The sequence below is a fragment of the Bufo gargarizans genome, unplaced genomic scaffold (assembly GCF_014858855.1).
Source record: "Bufo gargarizans isolate SCDJY-AF-19 unplaced genomic scaffold, ASM1485885v1 original_scaffold_1694_pilon, whole genome shotgun sequence".
Classification (NCBI taxonomy): domain Eukaryota; kingdom Metazoa; phylum Chordata; class Amphibia; order Anura; family Bufonidae; genus Bufo; species Bufo gargarizans.
The window spans coordinates 43,367-64,290 of NW_025334470.1; the positions used below are offsets into that span (position 1 = coordinate 43,367).

General features: G+C 49.5%; 1 protein-coding gene and 1 long non-coding RNA gene across 2 annotated transcripts in view; one reads left to right on the forward strand and one right to left on the reverse strand.

Moving 5' to 3' along the window:
- The window catches only part of LOC122923533 (serine/threonine-protein kinase mTOR-like), a 240,185-nt gene that overhangs the window by 37,053 nt on the left and 182,208 nt on the right, over positions 1-20,924 (forward strand). Inside the window, exons 9-11 of the mRNA XM_044274360.1 lie at positions 11,652-11,764; positions 19,865-20,027; positions 20,131-20,223. Of these exons, the coding sequence (XP_044130295.1) occupies positions 11,652-11,764; positions 19,865-20,027; positions 20,131-20,223 (369 nt within the window). The remainder of the gene's footprint in view (positions 1-11,651; positions 11,765-19,864; positions 20,028-20,130; positions 20,224-20,924) is intronic.
- LOC122923532 lies at positions 1,555-1,990 on the reverse strand. Its single transcript, XR_006387298.1, has 3 exons — positions 1,914-1,990; positions 1,760-1,840; positions 1,555-1,681 (listed from the first exon to the last, which is right to left on the reverse strand). It is a non-coding gene; the product is annotated as an uncharacterized LOC122923532 (long non-coding RNA).

Consider the following 20,924-nt stretch of genomic DNA (forward strand, 5'->3'; position numbering starts at 1 on the left):
TCAAGAGAGGGTTCAGGCTCCCGAGTGCTGCTGGTAGTTCTGCAGAGAGAAAAAAAAAAGGCCTTTTATTATAAAAATACAGTATCTAATAACATTTTCAACTAGATGGCTGCATGAGAGAAACATACATATACTTAAAGATAGTTAGGAAGATCTAATAAAAAAATAGTGCAATAAATTTAAAAAAACAAATAAAATATCAACACGTATAGTTTGGAAATGAAGACGAGACAGAGGGGATATGATGAAATACAGTAATGGAATAATGAATGAAAAAAGTAGATTTATAAATAAAAAAAATACTATAAGAGGACATAGTTTAAAATGAGGAACAAAAATTTAAATTAAATATCTAGAATTTTAGAGTAGTGTCTGCAAGGAATAGCCTTTCTCAAAAAGTGGTAGCTACAAAAACAGTGAAGGAGTGTTTAGCATGCATCGGAAAAGGCAGAAGGCCATCCTTCATATTGTGGCAAGGTTATAGTATACTGAATATTGTGCAGACTAGATTCTTCCCTAAAAAAATTGTATGGCGCAAATACATTGAATGCTACTATAGGTCAGAATCGTATTATGAAGAAGGAATTATTGGAATGGCAAACGTGTCTCTTCCTTTCGGCTAATGAAATCTTCCTTTTCAACCCATGCCTATACATTCCTTGAAACTACAATCATACAGCAGCACAATATAGAAATTTTTAAACAAAACTTTAGATCCATTTTCCAGACCTGATCTATTGTTCTTTTTTGACCTTTGCTTGACAAATTTTAGATAACTGAATCAGAGAATGATTTGTCTCACACAACCTTGTCAAGAGTTAATTCTGGATCTATTGTAACTGTAGACCAGAATAGGACAAGTGAGAAAAAAGTTGTCATAGAATCCTTTGACTCACAAATCCTATTACAAACAGAAGTCAAGGTCTATTGTTCCTTTCTGTCCTTTATTGAATGAGATAAATAAATACAAATTTCCTTTGTCTCACACAAAGTTCAAGACAGAAGTCTAGATTTCGTGAAACTTTAGACCATAATAGGACAAGTGAGATAAAGTTGTGAAAGAATCCTTAATCCTATTACAGACAGAAGTCTAGGTCTATTGTCCCTTTACTGAACAATGTTGAATGCAAAGATGGGAGAATCCTTTGTCTCTACCAAACCTTTCAGGAAAAAAAAAAACATTAAAGACAATTCATAAATTAAAAAAATGTAAACAATTACCTTCGAAGGCCCAGCGTCGGACGCAGAAACCCCAACGCCTCATTGTGGGCGTAGGGCTTCTGTGGTCTGGCTCCAGAGCCACTCGGGGCGTGAACCTCACGATTGTACTCTCTCTTGAAGCGGTCCCGGATTGACCGCCACCGAGTGATAATCTTGTCCACTGTTGAAAAAAAATAAAAAAACGTTAGTGTAATGTATTATTGTTGGGGTTACCTTTTATACATGACTGAAAGTTGTACTTACCATATTCTTTTTGGTCCGCCGCAGAGAGATCCTCCCAGCCAGAGACTAATTCCTCGCCAATATCCCTCCAGAGCCGCTGGGTGAGATGATGGTCGGCGTGTTGGCGGTCGGAGGGGTCCCATAGTGAGGGACGAGCCTCCACCAGTTGGATAAGGAGTTCATTGTCACTGCTGTGAATGACGAACTCCCTATCTTCCCTGGCGGAGACTGCAGACACCTTGAATAAAAAAATAAAAAAATAAATAACCTCTCAAAAGGAATTGAAATGTTAAATACCCAAGTATATAATACTTACACATCTCCGACCGCCACGGCCTCTCCCACGGCCTCTGGAGGGGACTGGGGGATTCTGCACGGCGGATCTTGATGAAGTTTCCTTTAAAAAATAAATATATTAGGTTAAAAAATGAAACCTATAAATTAATAAAAATATATTGAAATTTTCTTACTTCAGTCCGGTCCTGGTCCATACCAGCTACACCTCCCCGTGGTGAACCCTGTGATTCCTCTGAACTTTGCGGCCTTGGTGATGGCCTTGGGCTTGTGGAATCACTTGAAGACGGAGACTATAAAAAAAAAAAAATTTTTATATATATATATATATATATAGATAGATAGATAGATATATCTGTTAATGAAAATAGAAGTTGATGAGTATACTGTGGAGCTTGTCCAATTTCGATGATAACCATATTTGAAATTTTATCACGGTGGGAATATATTTTGACCCCCCCCCAAAAAATTGGAAAAAATAATAGGTCAGAAAAAATATTATTGTGCGGTATGGGGTCCACATGGTGCCATAGTGCGGTATGGGATCCACATGGTGCCATAGTGCGGTATGGGATCCACATGGTGCCATAGTGCGGTATGGGATCCACATGGTGCCATAGTGCGGTATGGGATCCACATGGTGCCATAGTGCGGTATGGGATCCACATGGTGCCATAGTGCGGTATGGGATCCACATGGTGCCATAGTGCGGTATGGGATCCACATGGTGCCATAGTGCGGTATGGGATCCACATGGTGCCATAGTGCGGTATGGGATCCACATGGTGCCATAGTGCGGTATGGGGTCCACATGGTGCCATAGTGCGGTATGGGGTCCACATGGTGCCATAGTGCGGTATGGGGTCCACATGGTGCCATAGTGCGGTATGGGGTCCACATGGTGCCATAGTGCGGTATGGGATCCACATGGTGCCATAGTGCGGTATGGGATCCACATGGTGCCATAGTGCGGTATGGGATCCACATGGTGCCATAGTGCGGTATGGGATCCACATGGTGCCATAGTGCGGTATGGGGTCCACATGGTGACATAGTGCGGTATGGGATCCACATGGTGCCATAGTGCGGTATGGGGTCCACATGGTGCCATAGTGCGGTATGGGATCCACATGGTGCCATAGTGCGGTATGGGGTCCACATGGTGCCATAGTGCGGTATGGGGTCCACATGGTGCCATAGTGCGGTATGGGATCCACATGGTGCCATAGTGCGGTATGGGATCCACATGGTGCCATGGTGCGGTATGGGGTCCACATAGTGAAATTAGACTTTAACATTTTAAAATACTGCAGAATGTCACAATAGCATGTACTTACCACTTCTTCAATTCGTCGTCGCCTGGTTGGAGGACAAGCTTTTTTGCTCCTACCTCTTTTTTCAGACATCTGTTGAAAAATAATTTAAATATTTGTTTTAATGTGAAATAACATAATTGACCGATATAATATCAATTTTTAAACTTACTTTTTGATCAAATTTTGTAATTTCTTTAGATTTGAATCGACAATGTAGCAGTTGCTAAAAAAAAAGAAAAAATAAAAATAAAAATTATATACATACTTTTAAACTTTCAATAGTTAAAATCTGTTTGTGATGTGTGCCCACCGCCAATGCCTGCATTACCATCTACATCCACCTATATCTGAATTTTTCCCGTTGCTAGATTTGACACACCACACACGTGCAATAACTGCAAGCTATGCCCTAGGCCAGTGATAGACAAACTGCAGCTCTCCAGCAGTTGCAGAACTACAACTTCCAGCATGAAAGAAATGCCTAGATCTTTCAGCCTACAGCAGAGCATGATGGGAGTTGTAGTTTTGCGACAGCTGGAGAGCCGCAGTTTGCCTATCATTGCCCTAGGCAATGTACTTTGGTCACACCCACATTCCCCATCAAACATAAATCCCATATATCTCTAGCCGACCCGACACACCATAGTCATAAACCATTACAATATTGAAAATCTATCACAGCCATGTGCTCGTCTGCAGCTGTAGTTTGTAGGCCCAATATCACTGCTATATATGCTACATGACACGTTCATTTATAGTGCGCCTATGGAATGACCAAACAAACTTTTCTCAAACAATTTGCCTATTCAATCCCTCAAAACAGAATCCACCTCGCCATGTGACATTCTGACACCTATACTGACATATTTCAGACCCATGCTCAATATGAAACCATCCGACATACCATTGCACCCACAAAACTTCGCTGACATCTGCTAAAAAATGCCCATGATAGTGCCTTTATATGCCCCCATGATAGATAGTAAAATTAATAGAAAATTGAAAGAAAAAAAGGAAGAAAAATAGAAAAAACAGAGACAGAAGTTTCATGTACATACCTGTTATTGAACTTGGGGGTCCAAAATGGCCGCTGGGTGTGCAGGGGGAGGAGAAAGGCAGAAGATGGGAGGAGAAATGGAGGGGAGGAGAAATGCAGGGGGAGGTTAAAAATCATTCTGAGCATGCTCAACTAGTAAATTTTAATGTGAACGGATCCGTTTCAGACGGAGCCATGAGAGACCATAACAGACGGATCCGTCCCCATTGACTTCTATTGATAGTTCAGACGGATCCGTTCGCCTCCGCACGGCCAGGCGGACACCCGAACGCTGCAAGCAGCGTTCAGGTGTCCGCCTGCTGAGCGGAGCGGAGGCTGAACGGTGCCAGACTGATGCATTCTGAGCGGATCCGCCTCCATTCAGAATGCATTGGGGCCGTACGGATCCGTTCGTGGCCGCTTGGAAGAGCCTTCAAACGGATCCTTCAAGCGGACAACCGAACGCTAGTGTGAAAGTAGCCTTACTCAGGAGAAGTTGGGGAATGTGTTTTGGGGTGTCATTTTACATATACCCATGCTGGGTGAGATAAATATCTTGGTCAAATGCCACCTTTGTATAAAAAAAGGGAAAAGTTGTCTTTCTCGCCCAATTCCTTGGGGGACACAGGAACTCTTGGGTATAGCTTATCTCCATAGGAGGCGTGACACTAAGTAAAAGACTGTTAAGCCCCTCCTCCAGCAGCTATACCCTCAGCCTGGAGAGAGAGACTTCCAGTTTTTTGCTTAGTGTCAAGGAGGCAAGACACTCTCTGCACTGCAGAGTTGTCTTGTGAAGATTTAGAGTTTTTAATTTTTTGATTTTACTTTTTTTCACTTGGATTTTTCCACAGGGACAACAGAGTCGCAGTAGACTTCTCTGTTTTCCCGGGGTTGAGCTGCACCAGGGCCGGTTATCCGCCCTGCTGCCTCCCCCACAGAAGAAAAGGAGGACCAGGGCAGCTCATGCTCCCCTGTATCCCGCCAGCACTGGGTCGCCCACCTGCAAGCCCCTCTCCAGCTACTGTACACTCTGTGCCAGTGGCTGAAGGGGCGTCCCAGCTGGATGGACTAGAGGGTGAAGACGTCGCAGGTGAGGTGGCTAGTGCAGCCATTCCGCTCCCCCCTCCCTCCCTCCCTCCCCTCTCCGGAGGGTTCGGTGCTCCTCTCTGACTCCCCTTTACTGATGGCCTCGTTGCAGGCGCGATTCGGCGGCCGGGCGCCCTGTTTTGTACAGTCTGGGAGCGGCGCGGCGGCGATGACTCATGGGGGAGACTTGTTTGAGGGCGGCCGGGTATGCGACCGCTGTGCCGTTGCATGGCAGGACGCCGACACCCGGTCCTCCTCTTTGGGCTCCTACCTTGCTTCCGCTGCGGCGGGGGCCATTGGGGAGTCCTGTGATGGTGGAGCGCGGGATTTGAATCGCGCGCGCGCGCGATAATGTTTTCGGTGGGGGGCGGAGTTTCGGACCGGCCAGCGCTGGCTTGGTCTTCATTCAGAGGCCGGACGACTTTCTTCCCGCGCCTCTTTAGTCCCGCCCACTCTCGTGCCTGCGTGCTTCTGGGAGCTCACTGCAGGACGGACCATTGCTCTGATTGCACACCGCCGTTCTTCTGCTGCTGCCGCTGCCGTTCAGCTTCCTTCTGTGACCTGGTAGGACTGTTGACCCTTCCTCACTGTAGCCTCCTGGCCTGGACTCGGTTGTTTTTTTTCTTTGCTCCTACCAACATGTCTGACCCCTTAGTGCCGGTGGGACCTTGGTATCATACCTGCACCGCATGTAAGGCGCCCTTTCCTCAAGGGCAGTCTGACCCGCATTGCTCGCTTTGCAAAGACCCATCGCAGGGTCCGCCATCTGTTGTGTCACCCCCTGGCCTCTTGGATCCCCCTGACTGGGCTAGATCCCTCTCCCAGGCTGTGGTTAGTCTCACTAGCGTTGTGGGCCGACTTGCAGATGTGTTGCCCTTGTCGCAGCCGGATGATTCCCCTGCTGGGCCCTCCGGGTCCGCTGTCCTGGCCGACCCGTCTGAGTCTCTCTCTGCAGGCGATTCCTCTAGAGCCCGCCAATCCCAGAAGCGGCCTAGGGCGGATCACCGGTCATCCTCGGATGCTTCGGTATCCCCCCCAAGGGTGCGTTCTCAGTCGGGCCCTTCCTCCTTGCAGGATTTGCCCTCTGAAGGGGAGCTGGTTGATTCAGATTGGGATATGGATTCGGCGCTGCCTTCAAAGCTGGCTTCCGCTGTGGGCCACCTTATAAACAGTATCCGTGATACCTTTAAAATTCGCGATGATCCTCCTGATCCTGAGAAAACCAGTGTTTCCTTTTTTCGCCAGAAGCAGGCTTCGGCGGTTTTTCCCCTCCATGCTGACTTTTCGTCAGTGGTTTCTAAGGCCTGGGCCCGTCCTGATGCACGGTTTACCCCGCCAAAAAAGTTAGATGTTTGTTATCCGTTTCCGGCGGATTGCATCACAAACTGGGCGTCTCCTCCCAAGGTCGACCCCCCTGTGGCCCGTTTGGCCAAGAGCACGGCTATTCCCGTCGCAGATGGTTCTTCCTTACAATCCACTGAAGATCGCCGTGTAGAGGCCCTTACAAAGGGTATCTTTTCGGCCTCCGGATCCGCGCTTCGGCCAGTCTTTGCTTCCGCTTGGGCGGGTAAAGCGGTTTCAGAATGGGCATCTCAGCTGGATCTGGAGCTTGAATCTGACGTCCCTATTCAAGACCTCCGTGCCCTGACTCAACTTATCGTTCAGGCTGGAAAATTTGTATGTGAAGCATCCCTGGATGCAGGGGCTCTTATTGCCCGTTCGTCTGCTCTGGCCGTGTCGGCTAGGAGAGAGCTTTGGTTAAAGGTTTGGTCGGCGGACGCCGCGTCAAAGCGGTCTCTTACTAGCCTTCCTTTCTCTGGTGCTCGTTTGTTCGGAACCCGTTTGGATGAAATCATCTCGGAAGCCACGGGGGGGGAAGAGTACTCATCTTCCCCAATCCAAAGCTAGGAGCTCCACTCGTGGTCGTCCCACCTTCTCCCGTTTCTGGTCTTCTCGTAGGGCTTCCGCTCCTCGCTCCGCTTCTGGTCCGTCCACTAACCCTGTCCAGGACAGGCGTAAGAAACCCTTTTTTCGGACCCAGCCCTCCTGGCGCAAATCTCAACCTGCTCGCGCTCCCGCGACCAAGCAGCCCCCCGCCTGAAGGTGCGCCCCCACCCACCCGGGTGGGGGGACGTCTCCTCCTGTTCAGGGACTTCTGGCAGGCGCACGTCTCCGACGCCTGGGCTCTCGAGGTTGTGTCTTCCGGATACAAACTCGAGCTTGCGTCCCTTCCCCCAGTTCGGTTCTTTCGCTCTCGGGTTCCCCGGGATTCCCGAGGGGCGGCCGATTTCTTTGCTGCCGTTCAGACTCTTCTAGACAAAGGGGTCATCATCCCGGTTCCTATGGGGGACAGGTTCAAGGGGTTCTATTCGAACCTTTTTGTGGTCCCCAAGAAGGAGGGTTCGGTGCGACCCATTCTGGATCTGAAACGGCTGAACCGCTTCCTTCGTCTTCAGCGGTTCCGGATGGAGTCTCTCAGGTCGGTGGTGGCCTCTCTGGAACAGGGGGAGTTCCTGGCCTCCATCGACATCCAGGACGCCTACCTTCACATTCCAATCGCACGGTGTCATCAGTGCTTTCTGCGTTTTGCAGTGGGGTCCGAACACTACCAGTTCGTTGCCCTTCCCTTCGGGCTGGCGACGGCCCCTCGTGTTTTCACGAAGATCCTGGCCCCGGTCCTCGCCTTACTTCGTTCCAGGGGAGTTTTTCTGCTTCCATATCTGGACGATCTCCTGATCAAGGCGCCTTCTCTGTCACTGACTTCAGCCAGCGTGGATCTCTCGCTGCAGACCTTGCGCCAGTTTGGTTGGGTTATCAACCTACCCAAATCCTCTCTTGTTCCTTCCCGGCAATTGGTCTTTCTGGGGATGCTGCTGGATACCGATTCAGCGGTGGTTCGTCTTCCGTTGGAGAAGCGCCTGCTCCTCCATCGGTCGGTTCGGAGCCTTCTGTCCCACCGCCGTCCTTCTTTCCGGTTCAGCATGCGGGTCCTGGGTCAGATGGTGTCCTGCTTCGAGGCGATTCCTTACGCGCAGTACCACTCCCGCACCTTTCAGACGGCCATTCTGTCCGCTTGGGACAAGTCCCAGGAGAGTCTGGATCGGCATTTTCCCCTTTCCCCCCAGGTTCGTTCCTCTCTCCTCTGGTGGCTGCGGACCCCTCTTCAGGGGAAGTCTTTCCTGCCAATGTCTTGGCTGGTGATTACCACCGATGCCAGTCTGCGGGTTTGGGGGGGAGTGTTTCCTCCCCGGTCCGTCCAGGGCACTTGGTCTCCGTCGGAGTCCAGACTGCCGATCAATGTTCTGGAGCTGAGAGCCATTCTTTTCTCGCTCCGACACTGGACTTCGTTGCTGCAGGGTCGCCCTGTTCGGGTCCAGTCGGACAATGCCACGGCTGTGGCGTACATAAATCACCAGGGGGGCACTCGCAGCGCGGCGGCGATGAGGGAGGTGTCTCTGATCCTTCGCTGGGCGGAGGTTCATGTTCCGGCCCTTTCGGCCATTTACATTCCGGGGGTGGACAATTGGGCGGCGGATTTCCTCAGTCGGACGACGATCGACCCGGGGGAGTGGTCTCTGCACCCCGACGTCTTCGAGTCTCTTTGTCTCCGTTGGGGTCGTCCGGACGTGGATCTCATGGCCTCCAGATTCAACTACAAACTTCCCATCTACGTGGCCAGGGCCAAAGATCCGGACGCTTACGGCGCGGACGCGCTCGTCCTCCCCTGGACGGAGTTTTCGCTCCTCTACGTGTTTCCGCCCCTGCCTCTTCTTCCGCGGGTCCTTCGGAAGATTGCGGCGGAGGGCACGCCAGCAATCCTAATCGCCCCGGACTGGCCGCGTCGTCCGTGGTACGCCGACCTTATGTTGCTTCTGGCAGACGCTCCCTTGCCTCTGCCTCTCAGAGAAGACCTCCTCTCTCAGGGGCCGATCTTCCACCAGCATTTAGGGTCGCTACGTTTGACGGCGTGGCTATTGAAACCGCGGTCCTGACGCGGCGGGGGTTTTCGGCTGACGTGGTCCGTACCATGATTCGTGCACGAAAACCGGCCTCGGCCAGGATTTATTATCGTACCTGGCGGGCCTATTTGGCTTTCTGTGAGGCCTTGGGGACTCCCCCTCTGAGGTTTTCCCTTCCTACGGTTTTGTCCTTTTTGCAATCTGGTCTGGTTCTGGGCTTGGGTCTCAGTACCCTGAAGGGTCAGATTTCGGCTCTTTCGGTCCTTTTTCAGCGTCCGCTGGCTCCGCTCGGTCCGGTTAAGACCTTTCTTCAGGGGGTTGCTCACTGTGCTCCCCCCTATCGCCCTCCTGTTCCTGCTTGGGATCTCAACATTGTGTTGGCGGCTCTCCAATCTTCCCCTTTCGAGCCTCTGCGCAGGGTTTCCCCTCGCTTGTTGTCTTGCAAAGTTTTCTTTCTCGTCGCTATCACGTCTCTTCGGCGTGTGTCTGAGTTGGCGGCTCTTTCTTGCGTGGAGCCCTTCTTGGTTTTTCACCAGGACAAGGTGGTTCTCCGTCCTGTTCCGGAATTTCTTCCGAAGGTGGTGTCCGCCTTTCACCTGAATGAGGATATTGTCCTTCCTTCTCTGTGTCCGGCCCCGTCGCATCCCCGGGAGCGGGAGCTTCACCGTCTGGATGTTGTTCGGGCTCTCAGGATCTACCTGGATGTGACCAGACCCTTTCGGCGTACGGATTCTCTGTTTGTGATTCCGGAGGGTCCGCGCAGGGGGCTGGCGGCGTCTAAGGTGGTTGTTGCCCGCTTTCTCAAGATGGCTATCGTTGAGGCTTACCGTGCTCGGGGCAGGGATCCGCCCTTTGGTGTTACCGCTCATTCTACCAGAGCGGTCGGGGCTTCCTGGGCTCAGCGTAATCGTGCCTCGGCTGAACAACTGTGCAAGGCGGCCACCTGGTCTTCTTTGCACACGTTCACCAAGTTTTACAGGGTGAACACTTATGCCTCGGCGGATGCTGCTTTGGGCCGCTTGGTTTTGCAGGCGGCGGTGCCTTAATGTTTACGGTGCCTGGTTCGCTTTTGATTGTGGTCCCTCCCTGTTTGTGGACTGCTTTTGAACGTCCCAAGAGTTCCTGTGTCCCCCAAGGAATTGGGCGAGAAAACGAGATTTTTGTATAACTTACCAGTAAAATCTCTTTCTCGCTCTTCCTTGGGGGACACAGCGCCCGCCCATTGTTTTTTTGTTGGCCTTCGGGTGTTTTTTTTCTGGCTTGTTGGTATTGGTTTGGTTTCTCCTTGCCTTTGTCTGCACTACTTGGGCACATAACTGGAAGTCTCTCTCTCCAGGCTGAGGGTATAGCTGCTGGAGGAGGGGCTTAACAGTCTTTTACTTAGTGTCACGCCTCCTATGGAGATAAGCTATACCCAAGAGTTCCTGTGTCCCCCAAGGAAGAGCGAGAAAGAGATTTTACTGGTAAGTTATACAAAAATCTCGTTTTTGCCGAGATATTTCTCTCACCCAGCATGGGTATATGTAAAATAACACCCCAAAACACATTCCCCAACTTCTCCTGAGTACGGCGATACCACATGTGAGACACTTTTTTGCAGCCTAGGTGGGCAAATGGGCTCACATTCCAAAGAGCACCTTTCGGATTTCACAGGGCATTTTTTACAGATTTTGATTTCAAACTACTTCCCACACATTTGGGCCCCTAAAATGCCAGGGCAGTATAACTACCCCACAAATGACCCCATTTTGGAAAGAAGACACCCCAAGGTATTTCATGATGGGCATAGTGAGCTCATGGAAGTTTTTATTTTTTGTCACAAGTTAGTGGAATATGAGACTTTGTAAGGAAAAAATAAAAATAAAAAAAATCATCATTTTCCTCTAACTTGTGACAAAAAATAAAAAGTTCTATGAACTCACTATGCCAATCAGCGAATACCTTAGGGTGTCTACTTTCCGTAATGGGGTCATTTGTGGGGTGTTTCTACTGTCTGGGCATTGTAGAACCTCAGGAAACATGACAGGTGCTCAGAAAGTCAGAGCTGCTTCAAAATGCGAAAATTCACATTTTTGTACCATAGTTTGTAAATGCTATAACTTTTACCCAAACCATTTTTTACATTTTTTTATCAAAGACATGTAGAACAATAAATTTATCGAAAAATTTACAACTAAAAGTGAAAAATGTCATATTTTTTTGCAAAAATGTAGTTACATTTCAATTAATAACAAAAAAAGTAAAAACGTCAGCAGCAATGAAATACTACAAAGTGAAAGCTCTATTAGTGAGAAGAAAAGGAGGTAAAATTCATTTGGGTGGTAAGTTGCATGACCGAGCAATAAACGGTGAAAGTAGTGCAGTGCAGAAGTGTAAAAAGTGGCCTGGTCATTAAGTGGGTTTCAGCTAGCGGGGCTGAAGTGGTTAAAACATTCATTTTTGGAAAATATAAAGTTTATTTTGCAGGATATTTTTTTTAACTGATTTGTTTCTTTCATTTTACTGTTTTATTTTCAGCTTCTTAATGCGATACAGATTTTTGGGGCAAATCTAGACGATTACCTTCTTCTCCTGTTACCACCTATTGTAAGGCTGTTTGATGCCCCAGATTGTCCTTTACGAGCTCGGCAGTAAGTATCATATCGTTACGTGTCAGTACATATTGTTTTTTTCTAGGTCAGTGATTGAAAATGAAAGGCTTGTGGCTTGTTTGGTGTATTTTCTACATATGTAATAGTGCAGCATGCATACAGGAGAAACTTACTACTTTACCTGTGACATTCCATTATTATCTACTTGTATTTTACTAACAGGTGGATGTGAGAACTCCTTGATCACTTGGCCCACACACGGATCATAAAACCGGCAACAGTCGTGTGCATGAGCCCTTTTTTCCTGGAGTCGCTTGGTGGTTGACTTGCAACTCTAAATGTTCAAATCCTGAGTGGATTTTCTCTGAGTACTTGCTTTCCTTCACCCTCTGAAAACACGCTGATAGATTACTTGGTTTCATAAACAGTAGAATAACATTGTATTCATGAGAGGATGAATTAGACCATGAACCTGTAGACTGTGAAACTCCACTCATTCAAGTGATTGGAAGCTAAGCTGCAGTAACCCTGCACGACCGCCGAAGGGGATGGACCTTTATTACACACCCCTTTCTCTGCCCAGACCAATTCCATGAGCTTAGAGGAAGGAAATTTGGAGTTATAGCACCCACTGTGTGTCCTGGTATTGCCAGCCAGCCACTGTTGCCTTTGCTTGCAGTACTGTCATGAACGAGAAACCATATAGTCTTTAGCAACTAGTCCAGGTTCTGTTTGGGATCCCACAAGTTAGATTAGAGTATTGAGTACTCGTGGTGAGAACTTCCATCCATGCTTTGCTGTGGAGCAACTATTCCACAACTGCTGGTGTGCTGATCTGGGGAGCCATCACATACAAGGGAGACTAACAGCTCAGTGATATGTACAGGACATCCTGCAGATACATGTTGCCTCTCAACTGGGATTTTTCCACAGGATAATGCTCGCCCACACAAATAGCAGGGTTTCCCAGGAGGTTTGCAACCAGATTGCAACACTTCCTTGACAGCCCAGTCATCAGATTTATATAGCCAGTCAAGCATTCATGGGACCAGCTGGGATTGTGCAGGATCTACAGGCCCAGTGGCAACATCTGTAGGCAAATGTGCTGCAGGATACCATACAGAATAAGTATGCCTCCATGCCCAACTGTGTATCTCATCTTATATCCAGGCTAGATGTGGCCCAACGGGGTACGAGACCCTCCTTTCAGTTGTAGTGTTCCCCAATCAACTTTTCCTTTTGCTCTAACATTGTCATCGCTGACATAGATCATCTTTACATTCATACGTAGAAAGTTTCATTTGATTCCAACATCTCCTTCTTGGTGCATTATTTTTTTCTCGCTGGTATCATTGGGGGACACAGGACCGTGGGTATAGCTTGCTGCTGCCACTAGGAGGCGACACTAGGCTGAAAAGTGATAACTCCTCCCCTGCAGGCTATACCCCCTCCAGCCTGGAGAGAGCATATCAGTTTTTAGCTTAGTGTCGTAGGAGGCAGACCTCCCTGCTTAGCAGGGTGGCTCTTTTACAATTTTGTTTTTATTTTATTTTATTTTATTAGGTTAAGGGGCACAGATTCGCATGCGTCTCTGTCTCCCTGGGAGGCTGGCCGGTGTTGCCTGCTCCACCGCCCTGCCTCCCCCCAAGAAGACAAAGCGGACCAGGGCAGCCTCGCTCCCCTGCTTCCCGCCAGCAAGAGGGCCACCTACTCTCCAGCCCTTCTCTACCTGGACCCCTGATGCCTGGTGCCAGCGGTCGTGGGGTGGCCCTGCTGGTACAAGATTAAGGGTGAAGACCACAGATGAAGACAGGTGAGTTTTACTGTCCCTCCCTGTCCCCCTCACATGGCCACCTTCTGGAGGGGGTAACGAATCCTCCACCCGTCGCCCAGCTCTCCTCAGTAGAAAGGGTTAATCCCATTCCGCGGCGACGGCATCTTATTTTCACCCCTTCCCGATCTAAAACAGGCGCCTTCTGCGCCCTATTCCGGTCACCCCGCTCTCCGACCGACCGGGTGGCTTCCCGGCCGGCCAAGCGACGCATCTTCTCGGCGGCTCCTTTTCAGGAGCCCGCTAAGCCGTCCCAGGAGAGCAGGCAGAACGGTTCCCCTACTCGGCCGGACGCCGCAAAATCTAGGCCCCGGCTTTATTCGGGCCTACCTTTTCTATTTCTTTCTTTTCCCTCCGGCCACGCTATTTACTCCTCCGATGGGCTTCCGCGGTCAGTGGACACAGGCGACCGCATTCCGGACATCGCTCCAGGTACGCTCTGTGCTGACTAGCGGTGAGTTCGGTCGGCCGGCGTGATAATTTAGTCCCCGGCTTTGCGGCCTTCTAGGCCGGACCTTCCTCCCTCATTTCAGGCCCCTGTTTACTCTAGTTTTCTGTCTGCAGGCACAATGTGCCTTAATATTGCAGTATACAGCCCTCCCTGACCTCCTCTCCATATCAGGCTAGGTCCTCACCAAAAAAAAAAAAAAAAAAAAAATTATTATGCGCATACAGATCCTGCCTTCCTCAGCACACAAAATCCAATGGAGTGCATCTGAGGGATCCCAATCCGCCCTCCGAGGCCGTTTGGTTGATTATGCTCCAACTGCGCAAAATCCAGTGGAGTGCATCTGAGGGATCCCAATCCGCCCTCCGAGGCCGTTTGGTTGATTATGCTCCAACTGCGCAAAATCCAGTGGAGTACATCCGAAGGGTCCCCAATCCGTCCTCCGGGCCGTTTGGTTGATAATGCTCCAACTGCATAAATCCAGTGGAGTACATCTGGAGGATCCCAATCCGCCCTCTGAGGCAGTTTGGTTGATTACGCTCCAACTGCGCAAATCCAGTGGAGTACATCTGAAGGGATTCCCATTCCGCCCTCCGGGCCGTTTGGTTGATAATGCTCCAACTGCATACATCCAGTGGGGTACATCTGGAGGATCCCAATCCGCCCTCTGAGGTAGTTTGGTTGATTATGCTCCAACTGCGCAAATCCAGTGGAGTACATCTGAGGGATTCCCATTCCGCCCTCTGGGCCGTTTGGTTGATAATGCTCCAACTACGTAAATCCAGTGGAGTACATCCGAAGGGTCCCCAATCCGCCCTCCGGGCCGTTTGGTTGATCATGCTCCAACTGCATAAATCCAGTGGGGTACATCTGGAGGATCCCAATCCGCCCTCTGAGGCCGGTGGGTAATGGTGCTACAACTGCGCAAAAATCCAGTTGAGGACAACTGAAACTTCCCATCCACCCTCCGGGGGCGTCTGTTTGAGTTTCTCCTCCTGCGCAACTCAGCGGAGGACCTCTGGAAGTTCCCAATCCACCCTCCTGGGTCGTTTGGTTAATAGAGCACCGTCTGCGCAATCGGTGAGCAGACCTTTAGTTCCATTCCACCTCCGGGGTAGTTTGGTTCTTATATCAACACCGCCACAGCCTGCAACAGCCATGGGCTAGAGGCTGAGAGGTGGAACTGCGCACGTGTGGGCCGAAGCAGGACAGTTATTCGGACTCCGACATGAATCCGGATTATTTTTCCTAGATTACGTCCGTGCTAACCGGTTCTGGTGTAGCGTTAACCCCTTCCTTAGGCACCATTTACTCTTCTACTAGATACAGTGCTTAATTTGGGTATTACCTCCTTCCTGAGGTGGACTGACCTCACTAGCATTAGCCTCAATGCCAGCCATAGGTGCCCCTCGTTCTGTGAGTGGCGGAATTGAAGTTCCACTGAGCTCAGTATAGTCAGCATACATTAACCTTTTGTATAGGTGGCATTATGGCATTCTCACTGCTGTCGCAGTGTTTACGTACGCATTACCCCCTTACTGGGGTAGGATGATGGCACTTCCCACAGAGTACAGAACTCGTCATTTGCAAGTTCCTGCTAGGTGCGTTACCCCCTTCGATGGGTGTTGTATTTGCACTACCTCGGGTTACTGTACTTACTGGATATGTTACTCCCGATCATAGGTAAAGCGTTGGCACTGCCACTGGGCGCAGTGTTTGATGTAGATTTTTCCCCCTCCATTGAGTGGGTAATTACACTTCCGTAGATCGCGGTTCTGACTATCTCGCTACCCCCTTCCCTAACCGGGGGTTTGCGCTTCCGTTGGTCTCCCATTTGCCATCACATACTTCCTAGGGCATTACGCTCTGCAAACGATCCAGTTACGGGGGAATCACTATGCCTCTTTGCATGCTGTATTTCAGCTACGCCACGACTCTAGATGCCTTGGTTTCTTTCACAGGTGGTCTGTGGCAACAGTCGGTACCGCTGGTGCCTGATATTCTCCATCTAGTGGCATATGGATTCTGCCACTGGATACTATGGATACTCTCATATTGTATCCCTTTTTCTTCATGCACTTATTGGACACAAGATTGTGGCCTTTGTGCTCTAAGGGGGTCACCAGCCTTGTGTGTCCTAGAGACTCCCTATCCCTATGAGCCTCCACCGTTTCATGTCAATCACACTGCACAGAGTACTGTGGTCAAGATCCAGCAAGCCGAATATTCCACCGACTCCGGGTGCTTCGTCCACCACTCATCCTTGTCTGGGTGAGGGCGTTATGCTGGCAATCTGCAGTGGCTACTACAACGGCTTCTCCTTCGCAGGGTAGTCTTCATGCTAGGGCTAGATGCTCCTAATCGCTGTAGCGAGACGGCCCCCCTCAGGTAGGGGTTCTGCCCTGGTACTAATTCGGCAGTTGCTCCTATTCAGCGCCCTTGTCAGGTGGAGGGTTTAAGGTTAGCTCTACTGGCTGGGCCAGCTTGATACCAGCACTTCTACTGAATGTCCTCAGGCCTTCCCCTCATGTCCACTCTGGCGGAGCATGCGGTAGCCCCTTCCGCACAAGGGGTGTTTGAGTCACCACTACATGCTGAGGTTCCTTCTGCACAGTTCTTTCGTCAGGCAACGGATTCCTCTAACAAGAGTTTCAGTGACCTCTACGGTGTGGCCTACTCCTCGGCTGGAGTATGGCGTGAGCATTACTCTTGGGGCTTCCCTTGTAGGGCCTCCCTTCAGGCGGAGGATCGCATCACCACTGGACGCTGTGGAGCTCCAGTCTCACATGGGAATGGGCTTTAGTTCTGGCCTCTTTCTGGTTTACTACCAATGGGGGTCCGTGGCTCTGACAACTGTTGTCCTTCTGCCACATCCACTCCATATCCATATGTTTGAGAGAGGCTCTAGATGTGAGCCGAAACGCGTCACAGTGTTGTATGTGACCAATAGAGACATCATCTTTTGTTGAAGACTACAATGAGTGCCGGTCCTCTTCATTATTATTGTTGACTATTGTCCTTCTGTCGTCGGCTCGGAGATGGCGATGGTGTAGTTACCATGGCTGATCAGCACCTACCTTTTGAGTGCGTTCTACTGAGTAGATCAGTCCCTACGGCACTCGTCAACACTAGATTGCCGTTCTAAGCGGGACCTGGATTCTAGTAGTCATACCGTAACGCCATTGGTGCTACCTCTCTTCAGATGTCAGTGATATCGCCTCAAGCCAATGGTGGTTGTTCATTCACTGCTCATTCCGGGTGTTGACTGAGAGCCTTCCCAAGACGGGTAGAGCGGGTGTCTGTTACGACGTTCCCCGCTAGTAGGGGTTTCGTCCCCGGTACGGATCACACGTTTCCTTTCCGGTCTCCCCTCGTGGTGGATGACTGATCTCCTTATCCTCCTGTCTAGCTGACCAGTAGTCGTGGGTTGTACGGCTCTGGAAGCCCATCTCTATTTTTTCACGGACCCAGGGTTCCTCGGGTATGGTGGAGGCGTTGGACGTCGTAGTCGAACTTCACCCGACAAGAGTATTTCTCTCATCTTTGTTCCACTCATCTGCCCTTCCAGGCAGCGTTGCCGCTTTGTTGAAATATGGTCACTGACGGGGCCTCCCATCACTGGCGGTGCTCTCGTTGGCTTATTTTGCCTTTCCCGTGGGGCATTGATACTTTGGCCTGCAGTGGGGCACGCCTGGCTCAGGCGTTTGTTTCTTAGTGATTCTCAGGCAGTTTCTCTCACTAGAAATCTCACCACCAGCCTCTATGGCTATAAGGGCGTTGGTCTACCAATATTCCGCTCCCTAGGGGGTGTTCTCTGGGCCAGAGGTGAATCCTACGGACTTGGCCTTTTTAGTTCTGCTTCCACAGCTGCGGCCAGGAGCCAGCTGTTTGGTGGCGTTATTTTTTATTTTTATTTCTTTCTCTGAATTGATTTGCCTTCTTGTACGTGCTTTTTTCTTTGAGTATGGCATAGGGCAGTGTTCCGTCCAGGATCCTCTTTTTTCGCAGAAGGTGGTCGCCTTTCCACGCCTTGCAGACATGGGTTTCTCTTCTTTCTCCCTCGTAGTACATGGACCGGGCTCTCCATCAGCCATGTGATTTGGCCTCTGAACTTGCTTGTCCTTGTCTAGCGCTTACAGCCCTACGGACTTCTACCAATTCTTATCTTGGGGTCCTTGTCAAGGCTGACGGCCTCCAAGGGATGTTTTCCAGATAGATCCGTTCAACAGTTGCTCGGGCATGCGCCCTCGGGTAGGCAACGCCCAGCTGAGTCTTGGCCCACCCGACCAGCGGTCGGCGTTTCTCGGGTCCATCTCCTCCATGCAGTAGCTTCCAGTGTGGAAGGCGGTATCTTGGTCTTCCGGGCACACGTTCATCAAGTCTTACCGGGTGCCTTCCTAGGCGCCGGCGGGTACTGTTCCAAGCAGCAAATTCTTGTAGGCGGCAGTGAGTTACGCATCCTCGAGGGCGTTTCTTTCTCCATGGGCATGTGATTTGTTCCCTCCCCGTGGACTGCTTTAGGACGTCCCACGGTCCTGTGTCCCCCAATGATACCAGCGAGAAAACGAGATTTTTGTGAAACTCACCTGTAAAATCTCTTTCTCGCGTGGTTCATTGGGGGACACAGCTCCCACCCAGGAATTTCTGTTTGCTGTGATTGTTGGCGGTTGTGGAGCCAGTATGGCCCCAGTTCTGGTTTGCTCCGGCTGGCGTTGGTCATTTGTTGGTTGTTTACCGTATGGTTATTTTTTTCCTACTCCTATTGCTTGGGCACAAACTGATAACTCCTCCCCTGCAGGCTATACCCCCTCCAGCCTGGAGAGAGCATATCACTTTTCAGCCTAGTGTCGCCTCCTAGTGGCAGCAGCAAGCTATACCCACGGTCCTGTGTCCCCCAATGAACCACGCGAGAAAGAGATTTTACAGGTGAGTTTCACAAAAATCTCGTTTTTGTGTGCAAGTCAAAGATAGCTAGTATCTGATTTGTTACCCCTTAAATTGCCTATCCCAGACAATAACAAGGGACAGCTATGCGGTAAACGCCAGTTGTGAATAATACTGTGTGTCCAGTAGTAACAGATGCTCCCCAGAGAACCACCTCCGAGCCTCACGTTTATTGGTAGCACTTCTGGCCAGGCGCAGATGTTTTAGCTTTCAGTCCGGAAAAATGTTAGTTAGATGTCACACAATTTCCACAGAAACACCTGTGATGGTCTAAAGCAGTGATGCCCAACCTGTGAATGGTATTGCACTTCAGCCCTGTTTACTAGGGGCTATTCTAATAGATGACGGGAATATTTTTGTTTTATAAAGTGCTGCTATATCACTACAGTACGCCATCACAGACAGTATCAGTCTGATTTCTGTGAATAAAGAGGCTCATACCCTGATATGTGCCCCCTCACAGTAGTTATGCCCAGATATGTGCCCCCTCACAGTAGTTATGCCCAGATATGTGCCCCCTCACAGTAGTTATGCCAGATATGTGCCCCCTCACAGTAGTTATGCCCAGATATATGCCCTCTTCACAGTAGTAATGCTCACGCGTGCCCCCTCACAGCGTTTGTATTTCTTTCTGACAAAGCTACCTGGTTCCCGCCCGCAAAATTCATACCAAGTATAGTGCGGCCCTCAGACGAAAAATGGTTGGGCACCACTGGTCTAAAGGGTTGATCTTGACTATGGTCATGGATTGTTAGAAGGTGCTTTATTAATATAGTGTATAGTGCTAAAAGTGTATTGCATGGTGAGCCATGGATACTGCTGCTAGTGTAGTCTGGGTGTCATATCCAATTCAAGTACAGCCGCCTCAATGTCTACATTGTCATACTTTGTAACCAGTGTTTCTTTCCTTCCTCAGGGTGGCCCTAGAAACAGTGGCTAGATTGACAGAATCGCTGGATTTGACAGATTATGCCTCCCGGATCATTCACCCAATAATCCGTATACTAGATGGCAGCCCTGTGCTAAGACAGACTGCCATGAACACACTCTCCTCATTAGTCCTTCAGCTGCGTAAGAAGGTACAGTAATAAGCTACATGCAGGTTATGAAGAAAGGATCTTGAGAATCTTTCATGTTGTTTCATATGAGTGGAATAACGCTGTATTTATGAATTCTTCTCAGTACCAGATATTTATACCAATGGTGAACAAGGTACTGCTAAAGCACAGGATCATACACCAGAGATACGAGGTTCTGACCTGCAGGATTTTAAAGGTAATGACACAAGAAGTGTTATTCTTGAGTTATTTATTATCCGACAATATTGCGTAGATTGCGGCGCAATCCTGTTTTAGGCGTAGACAATGGTCTAAATATAAGCCAGCAAGGAAGCTGTCTTACATTTAGGCTGACACTGGATGCTCCGCCACCTCTTCATAACTTCTGCGGATCCACCACCAGATACTAGGGCGTTGGCTGAATGCTTTTCCTCCCTGCTCCCCCATACTCACACATGTTCTGTTTGACCAAGCATGCATGTGCTAATGAGGTAGTAAACTAATGAGCGTGGCTTATCTTCCCTGAGAACAGAAGGATCAGTAGTTGAAATTCAGCATGTTCGATCCTTCTAATGACATCTGTGGGGGGAGAGTGGGGGTTATGTATGAGGGCCTTGTTAAAGTGTTATCTATACATTAACAGCTAATTGCATTGTTTTCATCGTTCAATAGGGGGTGACCACGCAGTCCCTGCCATAGTATCACATGTGGATATTGACAAGGGGAATGGTAACGCTCAGTTGTCAATTGACTCATACATTTCCATGGGGGATAACCAAGGAATGTCACAAACCAGAGTTATAATTTTCCTCGATGGAGAGTGGCACGTTTCCTTCATTTTTTTACCCGACATCACTTTGTTCTTTTAGTGGACTGCTGTGCCTGTCTCCTGCACCCTCCTCATCTCAGAATCATGTA